The following is an 18,885-nucleotide window of genomic DNA, read 5'->3' on the forward strand; positions in this document are numbered from 1 at the left end:
TGGGATCAGGCCCCGCCTTGGGCTCTCTGCTCCCTTTCTCTCTCTGGCTGCCTCTCTGCCTACTTAGGATCTCTCTCTGTCAAAATAAATAAATAAAATTTAAAAGAAATTATTTGAGAGAGAGATAGAAAGAGAAAGAGCATGAGCAGGGGGAGAGGCAGAGAAAGAAACAGACTTCCCGCTGAATGCAGAGTCCAACACGGGTTTCGATCCCACAACACTGAAATTATGATCTGAGCCAAAATCAAGAGTTGGGTGCTTAACTGACTGAGCCACCCAGGTGCTCAGAACCATTCCTTTTCAAGAAGTTGAAATCCCTGTGTTGTATGGGCTAAAAGGTCATGATTCATAGAATGTCTAAGACTTTGTTCGTGAAAACCTAATCATAATCAGATGGTTAGAGATGCTGGCAATTTAGGACCTGTAGGAATAAATGGGTGAACAAACTTCTGTAATCGAAAAATTCTTGACCTGCTTGGTTTTTGTTTTTCTTTTTGTTTTTACCCCAACCCACTCCTTAAATGTAGGCTTAATCTTCTTACTATTTGAGTTACTGGTTCAGCAGAAACCAGGAAAAACAGTAACTTGGGAGTCATAATGTTATCCAGCTGCATGTTTATTGTAAATACTGATAAGTTGTACTCAATAGTTTTATATATTTTTTAAAAGTGTTGTATTTAGTGCTATGATGAACAAAACAGGGTGAGGGAGGTCCCAGGGCAGAGACTGGCCAGGACATAAATGTTAGTTATTATTATTGCTGCTGCTGCTGTTGTTATTGTTATTATTATTATTCCATTCCATTACATTAGTTACATTTCTAAATCCATTTTGTTGAGAGAAGAAAAATAAGACATGTGAGAGGAGAGGGAGAAAGCACAAAAGGAATAAAGGGAAGCTAAGTGGGACAGGAATGAAGAATAGAGAGTGCTTTGAACAGAATGAACAGAAAAACCAACAAGGAGGAGAAGAAAGAGAAGAAAAAGAGTTGATGTTAGAAGCTGGGGGTGGGAGGGAAGAAGAAAGAAATGCTAGAATGGAACTCAGAATAATTGCTCGATGGACTTGAAAATGGCTATTTTGGGTATGGGTGAGCCAATGGAGTTTTCAGGACATTGTTTGAGAGTAGGACTAGTGCCATCATTGGCCAGACCCATACAAAATGAAAATGCAGGCCCCTTTGTTCAGAAATTATTAAGAATTACAAGATGGAGGGGCACCTGGGTGGCTCAGTGGGTTAAGCCTTTGCCTTCAGCTCAGGTCATGGTCTCAGGATCCTGGGATGGAGCCCTGCATCAGGCTCTCGGCTCAGCGAAGAGCCTGCTTCTCCCTCTCTCTCTGCCTGCCTCTCTGCCTACTTGTTATCTCTTTCTCTCTGTCAAATAAATAAATGAAAATCTTAAAGAAAAGGAATTACAAGATGGAGATAGCAGAGCATTAAGCCAAGAGCAACCACATTGGTTGCATATGATGAACCAGCCCTGTCTAAGAGCTTAGCACACAGCCTGGCATACAGCAAGTATTTAGTAAAAATGGTTGTTGAATGAACGGAACCTGGGGCTAATTACTTTTGAACTTCTCGGAGGACTGGCCCATATTTCGATGAACTGACTTTATTTGGCTCCAATTTCAAATTTCCTTCTATTGTTCTCTGCCACGGGGTCCAGATCTTTATGGAACAACAGACTCCTGGACCTAGTTTTCACAGCAGGAATTCTCTGAGGCCTGGCAGGGCTTGGTTCATATCCTCCTGCACTTACAGAGTGTGGCCACTTGAGGTCACTGCACCAACAAGGCAGAAGTTGGAGGACTGGCCACTGCACCCCCAACCGCATCATGATGGCCCCAAAGAGTGAATAGCTCAAAGGCACCAGGAAGGTTAGTTATTAAAGCCAGTGTATAAAAACTGCCTCTCCTTTACATTTTGATACAGTTCTACAGTTCTATATGTAGGGCTTTTAAACTCCTTACGAAACATCTGAACAATGTTAGCCAAGTCTTGAGAAGATGAAGATCAGGAAGTGAGCTCTAGGAGTGGGGAGGAGAGTCGTTTTGTAGAGATGTCCTACCTTATGAAACATGGTTCACCATGTCATGCTTAACATCAGAAGTATCTGGATGCAGATCATTCACTTCACAACTATGAACTGTGCTGGACAGCCAACAAAACAGACATTGTCTCTGTGCCAGGAAGTGGAGAGAGACTCAGTGATCTGTTTGCCTCCACAATATGTGCCTCAGAGGAGGAACATTGCCTCCAAAGACAGCAGAGACTCTTGACTTGTTTGAGATCCGGAGGGATCACTTAAGGGGATATGGAACCAAGAGTCTAACACAAGGACATGGTCCCGTTTCTATAACAGGAAGCAAATTTCAGGCAGTTTCCACCTATCGAGCATTCAAAAAAATGAAGGGTAGGTTCAGAAAATTCTGATATAAAACAAGGATACTTGGAAAAAAGAAGAAAAAACCCAGGATACTTGGTTAATGATTAGAAAAAAGTACATTTTTGTGTCTGGTTTGTATTTGTATTTTATCAAAGAGGAAGCTGAATTCTGGGCTTCCTGGTTTCAAAATACATGTCTGAAATAAATGATAGCCCTGGTCTCTAATGCTAATGCTAATTGAGCTCTGGGCTAGACATTATGCAAATATTATCTCCTTTAATCCCCACACAACTTGGTGAGCTAGGAGCTGTTACTGTCTCTAATTCACACTTGAAGAAACTGAGGTTTAGACAAGTTAACTAGCTCTCTGGAGGTCCAACATCTAGTAAAAGATGAGTTGGAATTTGAACCCAAGCAGTTAAATACCAGACCAGGGCAGCTGCCTTCTATTACCTTTTTCTGAGGGAGGAGCTTTGCCAAGATAGGTTATGAGCCTGCAGACAAGTGGCTCAAAGTAGAAGTTGTTAATGACGAAGAGTGTATGTACAGGTTAAATCCTTACTTTGAGGGTTAGTTTCCTACTGGACACAGAATGCATCTCCTGTCCTGCCAGTCTTCCTGGTTTGCCTTTCTCCTCCCAGGAGTCCTGAAGTAAGATTTTGAGTGGATCTCTGAAAGTCAAAATCTACTGACTGCAAAATAACCCTATATCTCTGTGCAATCTGCCTGTGTGTGCCCCACAACCCTCAACCTCCTTAGACCAGACTGGTTATCTATCCCGTGCATAAAACAACACTGGAACAAGCTTCCTTGCTGACTTTTTTTTTTTTTTTTTTTAATTAATGGGAGAAACAGGAACTGGTTGATAGCTCCATTTTCTTCAACTCACTAGCTGTGTGGCCTTGGGCAAGTGACTTAATTTCTTTTTCTTTTTTGAAGAGTTTTTATTTACTTATTTTTGAGGGAGAGAGAAAGCATGCATATACAAGTGGGAAGTGCGGGGAGAGGCGGAGGGAGAAGCAGACTCCCCACTGAGCAGGGAGCCTGACCCAATCCCAGGACCCTGGGATTATTACTTGAGCTGAAGGCAGACAGTTAACCAACTGAGCTCACCCAGGGGCCCGACAAGTGACTTAATTTCTAGAAGTCTGTTTGCTCATATTAAACTGGAGATAGTGAAAGTACCCCCATAGGTTTAAATTAGATTTAAGGAAAATTAGTGCTAATTAAATTCTAAGTTAAATTACTGTTTAAGTTTGTAAAGATTAAATTAGATGATACAAAGGGCTTAACAAGTATGTTCGATAAATAGCTGTTGTGGTTTTATTTTGGTCTATAGCTGAAATTCTTTATATTTTAGAAATGTATCACTTAGAATAGGATTAGAATAGGCTTTTTTGCACATTTATTTGTTATATCTATGTCTGAAGTTAAAAATATATATAGTTATTTAGAACACTTAGCTTTAAATTCTTAGCCAAAACCTTCAGATGCTAACAGAACTGTCAGCAGTCACAAAGGGAACCAGCAAAAGCTGTTTCAGAAGGAGAAGTGGTATATGGACTTCCTTCTGTCTTGACTTGAATTGAGGGGAAGATATTGCTGCTTATGTTGAAGTAATCTCTATGGGAAGGTGTCGAAACAGGCCTGGAGTGAGGAGTGCCAAAGCAGGGCTGGCTTTCCAGGAGAGGGGCTAGGTTTGGGATCATGTCAGGATTGGTGAAGAGAAGAAGGTCTTGGGCAATGAATGCTCAGAAAAGGAATGTTCCATCGGGAAAGAGTCACCAAATAAGAAGGTGGCCTGTGCCACTTGCCCTGCTCTCTTCACCTTGCTTTACTCATCAGAATAATGAATTCTGGCCATGCACATTGACGGAACTAAGATGGTCTGCTCTTTCCTGCAGAGAGAACTGGCTTCCTCTTCTTTTTGTAGGACGATATAAAATTTGTCTTCATTTCATATGTTTTGGTTTCAGGCTCGATTTTCAAAAGGTTTATTTTCTTCTCTCAAGAGCTGAACCTCCAATTCAGATGTGCTAACACCAGGTGCCTCGATCCTTGTACATTCAGTCAGCTAAGAAAAAAACTCAGTTTTTTACTAAATAGAAACCATAGCATGAAGGGCCCAAACAGTGGGGGCCAGGTACTGGGGTTTGGCTTGACTGAAAGATAAAATTCAACCATGGTGAAACCAAAAGTCTATAGATATTGTTTCTTGGATTGAAGCCCTTGATTTAAGTGGGGATCATGGAATTTGAGGTACACATTTTCTGTTATAATGACAGATTTCTATTAAGGCAACTGACAACAACCCTATAAAATGTTACATTTGATGTCAGTATGTATAGAGCAAATTTGAAAAAAACTTTTTACAATTTGATAATTGTTCTAATTCCGAATTGTTACCCATCACAGATTAATCAAACTCCTACCTTATCCTCAGACCTGTTTGGCATGCTTCTTTCTAACTCGTCCTGAATTCTTTCCAATGGCTTCCGAGCTTCAGCATTGTCTGGTTTCAAAAATCCCTCCAGCATTCTCCCATTTGCACCAAAAAAAAAAAAAAAAAAAAAAAAAAGTCAACTCTGAACTTAAGGTCTTTAATGTAGTGTGACAGTGCTGGAGAGCTCAGGAAGAGATATTTTTGTTTTTGCTTATTCTTGCAGCTCGAGAAAACGGATTTCCCAGAGAAGCTCTGGATTCTTCTGTACCACTGAGACAGGCTTTTGATGGGGTTCTTGGTAGAATGGGCAGTTGGATATAGCAGAGTTTCCTTAATCTTCCAAGCCAGTATGTACTAAGGTCAGTTGCATTTTGATTCCCTGGGGGCCAAGGGTACAAAAGCAAACAAAACTCGCAGATGTATGAAAAGGAACTAATCAAAACAACTGCACACTATTAAAACAGTTGGTAGTGGAGCGGACAAATGTGCTAAATTGAATCTGGAGTTAGAGAAGGTTGTGATTAGATAGGGGAATTTTTCTGAAGGAGATATATTTGAGTTGAATTTTCCAGGGAGGACAGAAACTTCAGAATAATGGAAAGGAGGGCATTTATATATGTTAGTAGTGGTTATTATATGTGGCAGGCAGAATAATGGCTCCCCGAAGAGGTCCATGTCTTAATCCCAGACCTGTAAATATGTCAGACATCACAAAAGGGAGGTTGCAGATGTGATTAACGTTAAGACCTTAAGATGGAAGTTTGTCCAGGATGATATGGTTGGATTCAGACTAATCACAGGGGTCATTAAGAGCGGAGAATCTTTGATGGCCTCTGTCATCAGAGCGATATGTGACTAAAGAAGATGTGACTACGGAAGGCTGGTCAGAGAGATGCAATGTTGCTGACTTTAAAGATTGAGGAAGGGGGCTATAAGCCATGAAATCTGGGTAGCCTCTGTAAACTGGAAAAAGTAAGGAAACGAATTCTCTAGAAAGGAATGTAGTCATACTGACACCTTGATTTTAGCCCAGTGAGACCCTTGTTGTAATTCTAACCTACAGAACCTCAAGATAATAAATTTGAGTGTTTTAAGGTATTAATAAGTTTGTGGCAATTTGCTACAGCAACAATAGAAAACTAATATAATATGAGACAGGGATATGAGGAAGACACTACAATTGTGGTCATTTACAGATGGGGAAACTGAAATAGATACTAGGTTCTTGCTCAGTGTCACTCAGCTCTGAAATGAAGGAGCAGGGAATTAAATTGAAGATACGAATCTCCAGAGCTCATGTAAAACCACCTCCCAGACATTTTTGTGGGGAGAAGGATGGAGGCAATCTTCTAGTAAAAGCTCACTGAAGGGGTTAAGTTACACAGCTGGATAGTAAGGAGCTTGGTTCACTGGAAGGGTAGTTCAGAAACTTGGGTTAATGGGGACCGGAAAACAGGTCTCCCTCAGGGTTAGGTTTGCACTCCCTGATTATCTTCCTCAGTTGGTGCTTTGGTCATGACAAACTGGTTTACTCAGTGTCCCACAAGTCATTAAACAGGACTCTTCTACACTAGCACTTTGCCAAAGCCACTTCCTCTTTCCCATTTCTCTGATGCCTGCCCCTCTCCAGAGCTTCCACCCCTCCTCATCCCAACTACAGTCCCTGGAAGGCACTTGGGTTCAAGGATTTTAGGGACTAAGGCATGAAATCACACGTTGCTCTGGACCTCTCATGTAACCTTGCCATATAGTGTCATAGTTTTTCGTCACTTAATTTTCCTGGTGCTTATGACTTATTTCCAAGGTGACTGGCCACTGTAAACTTCCTGCAGGGAGAGACATCAAGTCACCCCGAGCTGTAGTCATGGGGATTTTGGTCAACTGGGATTTTGCTGGTACATTCCTAAAATAAAAATTACTCCCACGCACAATTTTGAGTTTCTGGAGTGTACATTTTCCTTCTCTGATTCTCCACCTCCGAGTGTACATCACCTCCTTGTTAAATATTCCCGTAGCTTTTGCTATAGATCGAAGGTGATTATTTCATTGTCGACCTGTTTCATTACTAAGGTATCTCGAGCGCATTAGCAGAGTCTGGCACACACAGTACAAGAAGAATGTATGGCAAAGCCAGGCCAGTCACTATATAGCAACTGGGAGCAAGGGGAGGGGGAGAGCGGAAGGCAAAGTGTCTTCATTCCTCGCCTCGGCGGGCAGGACCCTGCGCTCTGACAGGTGCTAGAACAGAGACCAGGGTCCGGTCGCGCGCCCGCAAGCTTCCTCCCACACCCTCCGCGCGCCCCCGCGCTGTCTCCGCCCTCTCCACGCCCCCTCTCCACGCCCCCTCTCCGTCCCCTTGCGCGCGCGCCTCAGGCTGCTCGCCCCCGCTGTCCGCGCGGCGCCGCGCCTTGCCGGCTCCTCAGCTTCCAGCCAAGATGGCGGAGAATGGCGATGGTCTGGGGACTGTCCCGGAGCATGAACGGATCTTGCAGGAGATTGAGAGCACCGACACCGCCTGCGTGGGACCCACTCTCCGGTAAAGCTCACATCCCCCCGGGACCTCGGGCTGCCGCCGCTGGCCGCTCATCAGGAGCCGAGCTGGGCGTCCGCCGCCGGCCGCGCGCCGGGCGTACCGACAGGTGGTGCGTGCGGAGGCAGGCGGGGGCGCTCCGGGGCGGTGGGCCGAGACCTGGGCCTGCCCGGGCGGGGAGGGGAGGAACGGGCGGCTGCACCTGTCGCTACAGCCCGCCTCAGCCCCGGGAGCTGTCACCGCGCAGCCGGTGGGTGTGGCCGCGGCGGCGCCTTTGACCCGGGGAGCCGCCGCGCCGCCCGGCCCTGACGGCCTGGGGTCCCGAGGACGCGCCTCGGGCCTCCCGGGCTCCCGGCGGGGCTGAGGGCGGCTGTGCTGGGGCGAAGGTTAACCGACAGTCGGCGTGACTGAGATGCCGTGGCGCCCGCAGGTGGAAACCCTGACGTGGAGGGCTGCAGCGGGCGTGGGAGAATTGAAGTTGAGCTGGAGTCGCCGGCACCATTATCCCTCAGCGCGGCCGGAGTGGGCGAGAAGGGAGCGTGGGCTGGCGGGCAGGAGCTGATGTTTAGGAGCGCGCCAGTGTGACCGAGCGCTCGCCCGGCGCGCCTTCTGGAGTGTGGGAAGCTTTTACTTACGAACATTTCATTAATTTTGCATTAACTTTCCCGTTGATTTTGAAAAAGATCTCCACCCCTTTAAAATAATACTAGATAATGAATATTCCAGACTGACCTGTTGCCCTAATAGAATATTAGCTGGACACTGTTGTGATCCACTAGATTAGGTTAGGCATTCTCACCAAGAATAAGTGCCTGTTTGGGGGTGCCTGGGTGGTTCAGATGGTTGGACCTCTGCGTTTGACTCACGTAGTGATCTTCAGGTCCTGGGATCGAGCCCCACATTGGACTCTTGGATCAGCGGGGAGTCTGCTTCTCCCTCTCCCTCTGCTTCTTCCTCGGCTTGTGTTCTCTCTTTGTCTTCTTCAGAAATGAATAAATAAAAAAATCTTAAAAAAAAAAAGGATAAGTGTTTCTTAGGGGCGCCTCGCTGGCTTAGTGGGAAGAGCATGCTGCTCTCCGTCTCGGTGTCATGAGTTCGAGCCCTCCGCTGGGTGTAAAGATTATTTACAAATAAATAAACTTTTTAAGAAAAAGAAGTACCTTTTTTTTTTTTTTTTTTTTTTTTTTTAGAGATCACAAGGTGATATCCTTGCCTAAGCTTTATTTGATTTAAAGAAAACTGGAATTCTCAAACTAAGTTTTGTATTGTAAAATACACATAACATAAAATTTACCATCTCAAGCCATTTTGAAGGGTACAGTTCAGTAGTATTAAATACATTCACAATGTTGTGCAAGCATCCCCACCAACCATCTCCAGAATTCTTTCCATCAAAAGAATTACCTTTTAAATGTAAAGTTTCAGCTTTCATATTGATGGTAAAATTGTTATTCACATATGGAAGTTAGAAGTGATTGTGCTTTAACATTATTTTCTTCAGTATAGGCTTCCTAGAAATGAAGTGCTGTATGTTTTGTGGACCTGTGGATGTAGTATCAAGTGAAGCTATTTCAAATTATAATGTAAATTCACCTTGCCCTGAGATTCCGGAGTGTTTTGCACGGGTCCTATCGCTGACGAAATGTGTGGTCATGGACAAAATCATTTAAGGTTTCTGAACCTCAATTTTCTTATTCCTGTACTTTGGTAGGGGGTGGGTCTTTAGAAGCCGGGGATATTAGAGACCTTGCCTGTTTGTTCCCTACTGTATCCCTAACACCAAGCATGTGGTAGGCACCTGATAAGTTTTTTTTTTTTTTTTTTGGTCACATGAAGTTCTTGCTGTGATATGATAGGCGTAATTAGTACACTTTCTTAATTTTCCAGTATGATGATTTCTTTTCATAAAACTCTGGTCATTTGGTAATGAAAGTAGAAATCATAGATCAAAAGGAAGCTTTGTTTTCCTCACTGCATAGTGAAAGTTAAAGAGTACAGTATGTATTATAGTTATCAGAACAGCCAATTTTTGAAAATAGTACAGGTTATGAAGAAGATACTTCCTCTTGGGAAAAAATGCTAGGCATTATCTTTGAAAAGAGATGAAATTAATTTAGAAGAAAATTTGAAATATATTGAGAGACTTTTGTGACATAAATAGAATATATGTGTTCACAGTGTTATTCTGTTCTCTTTTGCTGGGCAATTATGTCACCTCCTCACTTTGTTGAAACCCACACTGTTTTCTTTGGCCAACTCCAGTGACTCATACTTATCCTATATATACACTTGTCATCTCATTTAAAAGCAGACTTTCTATACACACATAGAAGGCACTGGTAGCAAGCCTTTCTCTTGAATAGTGTTTAAGCTATTACTGTTTTTTATCTAGGTTTCACTAAGTGCTAATATTAAAATTTAAAAAACCCTTTTATTGGAAAGTAAAAAGAATAGTGTGGAAATCATCATGAAGCCATCATCTTGCTTCAGTTCAACCCCCAACCAGTGCCATTCGATCTGCTCCCGTCCACTCTCCCTAACCCTATATTATTTTGAAGCAAATTCTGGACATCAGTTCATCTGTAAATATTTTAGTATTAAGATTAATTTTTGTTACTTTCCACTTATCTTTTAGCTGGCCTTTTGGCTTATGATGTTGTTACCATTCTTACTATTTTTTTTTCATCAGTGGGAGACTTTTTCAGTTGGATCTTTTCCTGATTTACTTTTTATTACTGATGATTAAGTGAGAAGCATGTTACATACTTTTCACAGGGTCTGGCATACAATATGGTTCTTTGACCACAGTGGAATTAGATTAGAAATCAGTAATAGAAAACTGGAGAATACCCAAATACTTGGACACTGAATAACAGACATCTAAATAACCCAAGGGTAAAAGAAGAAACCAGAAGAGAAGTTTAGATAGTGTTTTTGAACTGAATAAAATGAAAATGCGTTAGAATTTGTGGGGCACAGCTAAAGTAATACTTAGAAATTTATAACATTGAACATCTTTACTGGGAAAGAATGGTTTCAAATCAATGACCTCAGCTTCTTACTTAAGAAACTAGGGAAAGAAGAGCAAATGAAATCCAGAAGAGCCAAAGAAAGGAGCTGGTAAAGAAAGGAGATGGTAAAGACTAGAGTGGAAATCAATCAAATAGAAAATAGAAAAACAAAGTCAGTGAAATGAAAACCTGGTTCTTTGAGATCTGTAAAATTGATAAACCTCTCAGAGAAAGAAAGGGAGGAGATGCCAATTATCTGGAATTACCAATTCCCGGCGCGCCTGGGTGGCTCAGTGGGTTAAAGCCTCTGCCTTCAGCTCAGGTCATGATCCCAGGGTCCTGGGATCCAGCCCCGCATCGGGCTCTCTGCTCGGTGAGGAGTCTGCTTCCTCCTCTGTCTTTGCCTGACTCTCTGCCTACTTGTGATCTCTGTCTGTCAAATAAATAAATAAAATCTTAATAAAAAAAAAAGGAATTACCAATTCCCGATACTGTATCAGTATGAGAGAGGTAACATCGCTGCAGATTCTATAGCTATTAAAGGAATATTATGAATAATTTCATACCAATACATTTGACAACTTAGAAAAAATGGACAAATCCCTTGAAAGATAACAAACTGTCAAAATGATTTCCCCAAATTGATCTTTAGATTTGGACGATCTCATTCAGAATCCCAGCAGAAGGTTTTGTTGTTGTTGTTGTTGTTTTGGTAGAAATTGACAAGCTGATTCAAAGGTTCATATGGAAATGTATAGGACGTAGAAGAGTCAAACTGACTTGGGAAAAGATGAACAGAGTTAGAGAAGCTACACTGCTTTTAAGGTTTATTTGTAAAGCTATAATAATCAAGCCAGTGTGATATAAGCATCAAGAGAAACAAATAGATCAGTGAAACTGAATAACAGAATCCATAAATAGATTCACACATTAATTAATTTTTGACAGAAGTACAAAGGCAGTTCATTTGAAAGGGATAATTTTTTAAAATAATGGTTAAACAGTTGGATATCCATATGCAGAATAATGAACTTTGATCTATACTCTATACCATATTTAAAAAGTAACCCAAAGTAGATTGTAAACCTAAACATAAGATGCAAAACTATAAACTCTTAGAAAAAAAAATCTTTGTGACTTTGGTTAGACAAAGACTTCTTACATGCTATTCCAAAAGCATAATACATAAAAGAAAAAAAATGATAAATTGGACATCCACGTTGAGAGCTTGTGGTCTTCAAAGATACTGTTAAGAAAATGAAAAGCCACAGACAAGTAGAAAATTTCTGAAAATCACGTCTGATTTAAAAAAAAAGTTGTGTCCAAATTATATAAAAGAAGTCTTTAAGTCCAGATAAGAAACAATCCAATTAAAAAATGGGTAGATGATTTAAGTAGATATTTCACAAAAGAAGGTACACACAGTGCAAAAAAGCACATGAAAGGATGATTAACAACATTAGTCATTAGAAAATGTAAACTAAAACTACAACATTGAATCATGCTGTTGGAATGTCAAAAGTTTAAAAAACTGACCATATACCATGTATAGGTGAGGTGGAACAACTGGCGCTCTCATGCGCTGCTTGTGGGAATTTCATAGTGTCATTTATCAAGTTGAGGAAGTTCCCTGCTATTCCTAGTTCATGTTTTTATTATGAAAGAGTGTTCGCTTTTTCACATGCTTTTTCTGCATCTATAGAGATGATCATGTGGGTTTTAATCCCTTATTGTAGTTGTGTGATATATTACATTAATTTTGAGGTATAAACCAACCTTGCATTATGATATAAATCCCACTTGGTCATAGTGTATAATCCTTTTTATATGTTAGTGGGTTCTGCTTGCTAGTATTTTGTTTACAATTTTTGCATGTGTATATTCACAAGAGATATTGGTCTATTATTTTTTGGTGATGTCTTTGTTTGATTTTGGTATGAGAATAATAGTATTTCAAAGAGTGAGTTGGTTAGTGTTCCTGGAATTGAGATGACCATGTGGGGTATTTTTCCCCCTTTGTATTTGTCATGTGATGTGGTACATTGAATGAATTTATTTATTTATTTATTTATTTATTTTTAATGTTGAATCTCTCTTGAATTCCTGGGTTAAATCCTGTTTGGTCATTGTGTATAATCCTTTTACTACATTGTTAGATTTGGTTTGTTAGTATTTTGTTGAGAATTTTTACATCTATCTTCATAGGAAATGTAAGTCTGTAAATTTTTTTTTAAGATTTTATTTATTTATTTGACAGACAGAGATCACAAGTAGGCAGAGAGGCAGGCAGAGAGAGAGGGTGGAAGCAGGCTCCCTGTTGAGCAGAGAGCCTGATGCGGGGCTTGATCCCAGGACCCTGGGATCAGGACCTGAGCTGAAGGCAGAGGCTTTAACCCACTGAGCCACCCAGGTGCCCCAAGTCTATAATTCTTGTCTTTTTTTCTGGCTTTGGTATTAGAGTAGGGCTGGTCTCAGAATAAGTTAGGGAGTGTCCTTCCTCTTACACTTTTTGGAAGATTTGTGAAGGATTAGTGTTAATTCTTTAAATATTTGGTAGCATCCATCAGTAAAGCCACCTAACATTTCTTTGATGGGAGGTTTTTGATTACTGATCGAATTTCTCATAGAAATTCTAGTCTTTCTGAATTAGTTTTGATAATTTGTATCTTTTGAGAAGTTTGTCCATTTCTTCTAGATTATCAAAATTGTTGGTGCAGTTGTTTATAGCATTTCTTTTTTTTTTTTTTTTAATTTTTATTTATTTATTTGACAGACAGAGATCACAAGTAGGCAGAGAGGCAGGCAGAGAGAGAGAGGAGGAAGCAGGCTCCCCACTGAGCAGAGAGCCCTATGTGAGGCTCGATCCCAGGACCCTGAGATCATGACCTGAGCCGAAGGCAGCGGCTTAACCCACTGAGCCACCCAGGCGCCCCTGTTTATAGCATTTCTTGATAACACTTTTTATTTCTGTAAGGTCAGTATGAATGACCTTTCATTCTTGATTTTAATAATGTCAGTTTCTCTTTTTTCTCTTGGTCAGTCTAACTAAATGTTTGTTGGTTTCATGGATTATTTCAAAAAACCAGTTGGCTCTTGGTTTTATTGATTTTTGTGTATTGTTTTCTAATTATTTCATTTGTGTCTAATTTTTATTTCCTTTCTTCTGCTTGTGTTCTGTTGGTTTTCTTTTTATTGCTGCCCTATGATGGAAACTTAGGCTCTTGGTTTGAGATCTTCGTCATTTTTAAATACAAGCTTTTGCCACTATAAATTTCCCACTAAGCAATGTTTTGAGTTCATCCTGAAGTATTTTTGAAATTTCTTTTATGAGATGCCTTAGTGACTCAGGTCATGGTCCTGGAGTCCTGGGATTGAGCCGTATGTTGGGTTCCCTGCTCAGGGGTGAGTCTGCTTTTCCCTCTCAGGCTTCCTCTCCCTCTGCCCCTTTTCCCCCCTCATGCTCTCTCTCTCTCAAATAAATAAATAAAATATTTGAAAGAAAAATTTCTTTTATGATTTCTTTGACTCATTGGTTATTTAGAAATGTGTTAGTTTCCACATATTTGTGAGTGTCTTAAGTATCCTTGTTACTAATTTCTTTTTTTTTTTTTTAAAGATTTTATTTATTTATTTGTCAGAGAGAGAGCGAGCACAAGCAGACAGAGTGGAAGGCAGAGTCAGAGGGAGAGGGAGAAGCAGGCTCCCTGCGGAGCAAGGAGCCTGATGTGGGACTCGATCCCAGGACGCTGGGATCATGACCTGAGCCGAAGGCAGCTGCTTAACCAACTGAGCCACCCAGGCGTCCCCCTTGTTACTAATTTCTAATATCATTATGTTGTGGCCAGAGTTCATAATTTGTACAATTTCAGTTCTTTTAACTTTATTGAGGCTTGTTTTATGTCTTAACTATGGTCTATCTCTGGAGAATGTTCCATGTGTACTTAAGAATGTTTATCCTGCTGTTGAGTGGAATAATTCTATATACGTCTGTTAAGTCTCTTTAGCTTATGGTTGTTCAGGTCTTTCTTCCTTTTTGATGTTCTGTTTAGTTCTATTCATTATTAAATACAACAGATAGTTTCTGCTTGATGTTATTTTGGGCTCATTATCAGTATGCTCTCTGTGTGTATACTTGTATATATTCCTGGTTGATACACATTTTACCATCGTAAAATATTCTTCTTTATCTGTAGACATGTTTTAAAGTCTATTTTGTCTGGTATTAGTATAGCTTCTCTAGCATTTGTATGGTTGGTTTTTCCATGATATGTCTTTTTCTGTCCTTTTACTTTCACCCTGCTTTTATTCTTGAATCTAAAGATTGCCTCCTACAGATAGCATATTGTTGGATCTTGTTTGTCATCTAGTTTGACAGGCTGCTTTTTTTTTTTTTTTAAAGATTTTATTTATTTATTTGACAGAGAGATCACAAGTAGGTAGAGAGGCAGGCAGAGAGAGAGAGAGAGGAGGAAACAGGCTCCCTGCTGAGCAGAGAGCCCGATGCGGGACTCGATCCCAGGACCCTGAGATCATGACCTGAGCCGAAGGCAGCGGCTTAACCCACTGAGCCACCCAGGCGGCCCCCCCCCCCCTTTTTTTAAAGGGTTTTATTTGAGAGAGAGAAATCACAGTAGGGGGGTTGGAGAGGCAGAGGGAGAGGGAGATGTAGACTCTCCACACTGAGCAGGGAGTCCGACATGGAGCCTGATTCCAATCCGAGCTGAAGATAGATGCTTAACTGACTGAGCTAAGCCACCAGGCATACCTGCCCTTTTAAAAGTTTTTTTTAAAGGTTTATTTATTTTAGAGAGAGAGACTCCCTGCTGAGTGTGGAGCCTGATGTTGGGCTCAGTCTCACGACCCATGAGTTCAGGACCTGAGCCAAAACCAAGAGTCAGATGCTTATCGACTGAGCCACCCAGGTGCCTCACCAGTCTACCTTTTTTTTTTTTTTTAAATTGAATTTTTTAAATTAAATTTTTAAAAACATTTTTTAGTTAACATATAATGTATTATTTTCCTCAGGGATACAGGTCTCTGAATCATCAGTCTTGCACAATTCATAGCACTCACCATAGCACATACCCTCCCCAGTGTGTATCACCCAGTCACCCTATCCCTCCTACCCCGCTCCTATCCAGCAGTCCTTAGTTTGCTTCCTGAGATTAAGGGTCTCTAATGGTTTGTCTCCCTCCTCAGTCCTATCTTGTTTCATTTTTCCCTCCCTTCCCCCCACAACTCCCAGCCCTGCCTGATCAAATTCTTTATATCAGAGAGATCATATGATAATTGTCTCTCTCTGATTGACTTATTTTGCTTAGCATAATACCCTCTAGTTCCATCCATGTCATTGCAAATGGCAAGGTTTCGGTTTTTTGATGGCTGCATAGTATGCCATTGTATATATAATACCACATCTTCTTTATCCATTCTTTTGTTGATGGGCATCTAGGTTCTTTCCATAGTTTGGCTGTTGTGGACATTGCTGCTATGAACATTCGGGTGCAAGTGCCCCTCTGGATCACTACATTTGTATCTTTAGGGTAAATACCCAGTAGTGCAATTTCTGGGTCATAGGGTAGCTCTATTTTCAACTTTTTGAGGAACCACCATACTATTTTCCAGATTGACTACACCAGCTTGCATTCCCATCAATAATGTAAGAGGGTTCCCCTTTTTCCATGTTTTCACCAATACCTCTTGTTTCCTGACTGGTTAATTTTAGCCATTCTGTTTTAATTATTTAATTTCCGTATGGATTTAATATTGTTATTTATATAGTTGGATTTATTTTGCTGCCATTTTACTTTTTGTTTTCTATATACATTTGTTTTTTGCTCTTCTGTTCCCTCTGTTCCCTTTTTACTACTCTTTTTTATTAAATGAATATTTTCCAGTATAACATTTTAATTTAATGATTTTTTTCAGTTTCTTTTAAAAAGCAATTTCTTAGTGGTGGTTCTCAGAATTGCCTTCAGATATTTTCTAAGTCCAGTGAAATATAGAAATATTACTTCTATATATCTCTATTTTCTCTTATTTATTTATTTATTTAAAGAGAGAGAGAGAGAGTGTGTGCAAGTGGGGCAGGGAGAGGGGCAGAAGGAAAGGGAGAGAGAGAGAGAGAGAGAATCTAAAGCAGAATCTAAAGAGTCCAGACACAGGGCTGGATCTCATGACCCTGAGACCTGACCTGAGCTGAAATCAAGTACGATGCTTAACTGACTGAGCCATCCAGGTTCCCCTCTTTCCCATTTATGTGCTTTTGTTTTTATAGCTCTTATATCTCTCTGTGTTACCAACATAACAATATATTGCTGTAATTGTTACTTTATATAACTTTTTGCTTTTTTAAAGAAGCTGACAAGTTTATAGAGTTTGTTATATTAACTCAATTATAATTTCTGATTGTCTTTATTTTTTGCTGGGTTTTAGATTGTCATCTTGTGTCATTTTGTCACCCTAGTACAACTTTGTTCCTATATCTCCTTTGTGCTCTTATTGTCAAATATATTATATTTCTATATGTTAGGCCCACAAATAGAATTATGTACTTGTTGTTTTATGTTAAGAGAGATCTATTTATACTGTCTTTTATAATTAAGTGGTTGTCTTTACTAGCATTCTTTTGTGTGTGTGTGTTTATATTACCATTTGGGCTCACTCTTTTGATTGTGAAGAACTTCCATTAGTTTTTTGTTTTTTTTTTCTTTTAAAGATTTTATTTATTTAAGAGAGAGAAAACGAGAGAACAAGTTGGGGGGAGGGGCAGAGGGAGAGCAAGAAGCAGACTCCCTACTGAGCAGGGAGCCTGGCAGTGAGGGGCTTGATCCCAGGATCCAGAGATCATGACCTGAGCTGAAGGCAGACACTTAACCGAGTGAGCCACCCAGGCGCTCCTAGTTTTTCTTATAAGGCTGGTCTGCTGCTAGCTAATTCTCTCAGTTTTTGTTAATTTGCGAATGTCTTTGTTTCACCTTCACTTTTGCCGAGCAGAGAGCCTGATGCTCCAAGAGGAGCCCCTCTTCCTCCCTGGGATCATGACCTGAGCCGAAGGCAGAGGCTTTAACCCACTGAGCCACCCAGGCGCCCCTCACCTTCACTTTTGAAATTTTTTTACTTATCTGAGAGAGAGAGAGAGAGAGAGAGAGAGAGTAAGAGCACACAAGCTAGGGAGAGAGGCAGAGGGAGAAGGAGAAACAGACTCCCTGATCTGCACAGAGCCCGAGGAGGGGCTCAATCCCAGGACCCTGAGTGACACTTAACTGACTGAGCCACCTGGACGCTCGCCCCATCACCTTCACTTTTGAAGGATAGTTTTGTTGGATCTTAGACTCTTGGTTGACAGTTTTTTCTTGTACTTTGAACATGTCATCCCACTGTTTTTTTGGCCTCCATTATTTCTGTTAACTTTATTGGTATAACCTTGTATGAGATAAGTGGTTTTCTCTTGCTATTTTCAAGATGTTCTCTTCGTCTTCCATTACTTCTACTGTGATGTGCCTGGGTATGGGTCTGTTTGTGTGTATCTTTCTTGGAGTTCATTGGTTATTTTAAATGTCCAGATTAATGTTTTTCATCAGAGTGGGGAATTTTAATCATTATTTCTTCAAATATTCTTCAGGTATTTCTTCTGATATTTTTACCATCATAAAATAGTACTGTGGTACCCCATCATGTGTATGTTCATGTGTTTAATGGTGTCCATATTTTTCTGAGGTGCTGTTCCTGTTCTTCATTCCTCTCTGTTCTTTGGATGTTTTTTTTTAAGATTTTATTTATTTATTTGACAGAGAGAGAGATCACAAGTATGCAGAGAGGCAGGCAGAGAGAGAGGGGGAAGCAGGCTCCCTGTGAGCAGGGAGCTTGATGTGGAGCTCGATCCCAGGACCCTGGGATCATGACCTGAGCTGAAGGCAGACGCTTAACCAACTGAGCCACCCAGGCATCCCAAGAAATTGACAGATCTTTAGGGAATTCCTGTAAAGAGTACAATTTCAGAAATGTTTGTATTATGACACTTTTTAGCTATACAGATTTAACATAGGAAGCCTGAACATCTCTTCTAATTTGACAATTCTTCCAGTGCCAGTTTTATTACAGTAGCCCAACAAACAAACCTAATTATTTATAGCATTTCTCTTTTTATAAATTGAAAGAGTAAACAACTGTGCTTTTGCAGAGTTGTTCTGGGAAATCTCATTGACAGGTTTAGGTGTAAAAGGTATCTTGGAAGTTTTATTTATTTATTTATTTATTTTTAAGATTTTATTTATTTATTTGACAGAGAGAAATCACAAGTAGGCAGAGAGGCAGGCAGAGAGAGAGGGAAGCAGGCTCCCTGCTGAGCAGAGTGCCCGATGTGGGACTTGATCCCAGGACCCTGAGATCATGACCTGAGCCGAAGGCAGCGGCTTAACCCACTGAGCCACCCAGGTGCCCCTGGAAGTTTTATTTTATTTTTTTCTCTATTTAGGCCTCACATTTTAGAAGACAAATCAAAGCAGTTATCAG

At 40.7% G+C, this 18,885-nt stretch overlaps 1 protein-coding gene across 1 annotated transcript in view; it reads left to right on the forward strand.

The window, feature by feature from the left end:
* Positions 1–6,984: 6,984 nt before the first annotated feature.
* Positions 6,985–18,885, forward strand: part of EXOC6 (exocyst complex component 6) — a 225,857-nt gene continuing 213,956 nt past the window's right edge. The window contains exon 1 of the mRNA XM_059397700.1: positions 6,985–7,366. Coding sequence (XP_059253683.1) covers positions 7,266–7,366 — 101 coding nt within the window. The 5' untranslated portion in view covers positions 6,985–7,265. The remainder of the gene's footprint in view (positions 7,367–18,885) is intronic.

The sequence above is a fragment of the Mustela nigripes genome, chromosome 4 (genome assembly GCF_022355385.1).
Source record: "Mustela nigripes isolate SB6536 chromosome 4, MUSNIG.SB6536, whole genome shotgun sequence".
In the NCBI taxonomy this organism is placed as follows: domain Eukaryota; kingdom Metazoa; phylum Chordata; class Mammalia; order Carnivora; family Mustelidae; genus Mustela; species Mustela nigripes.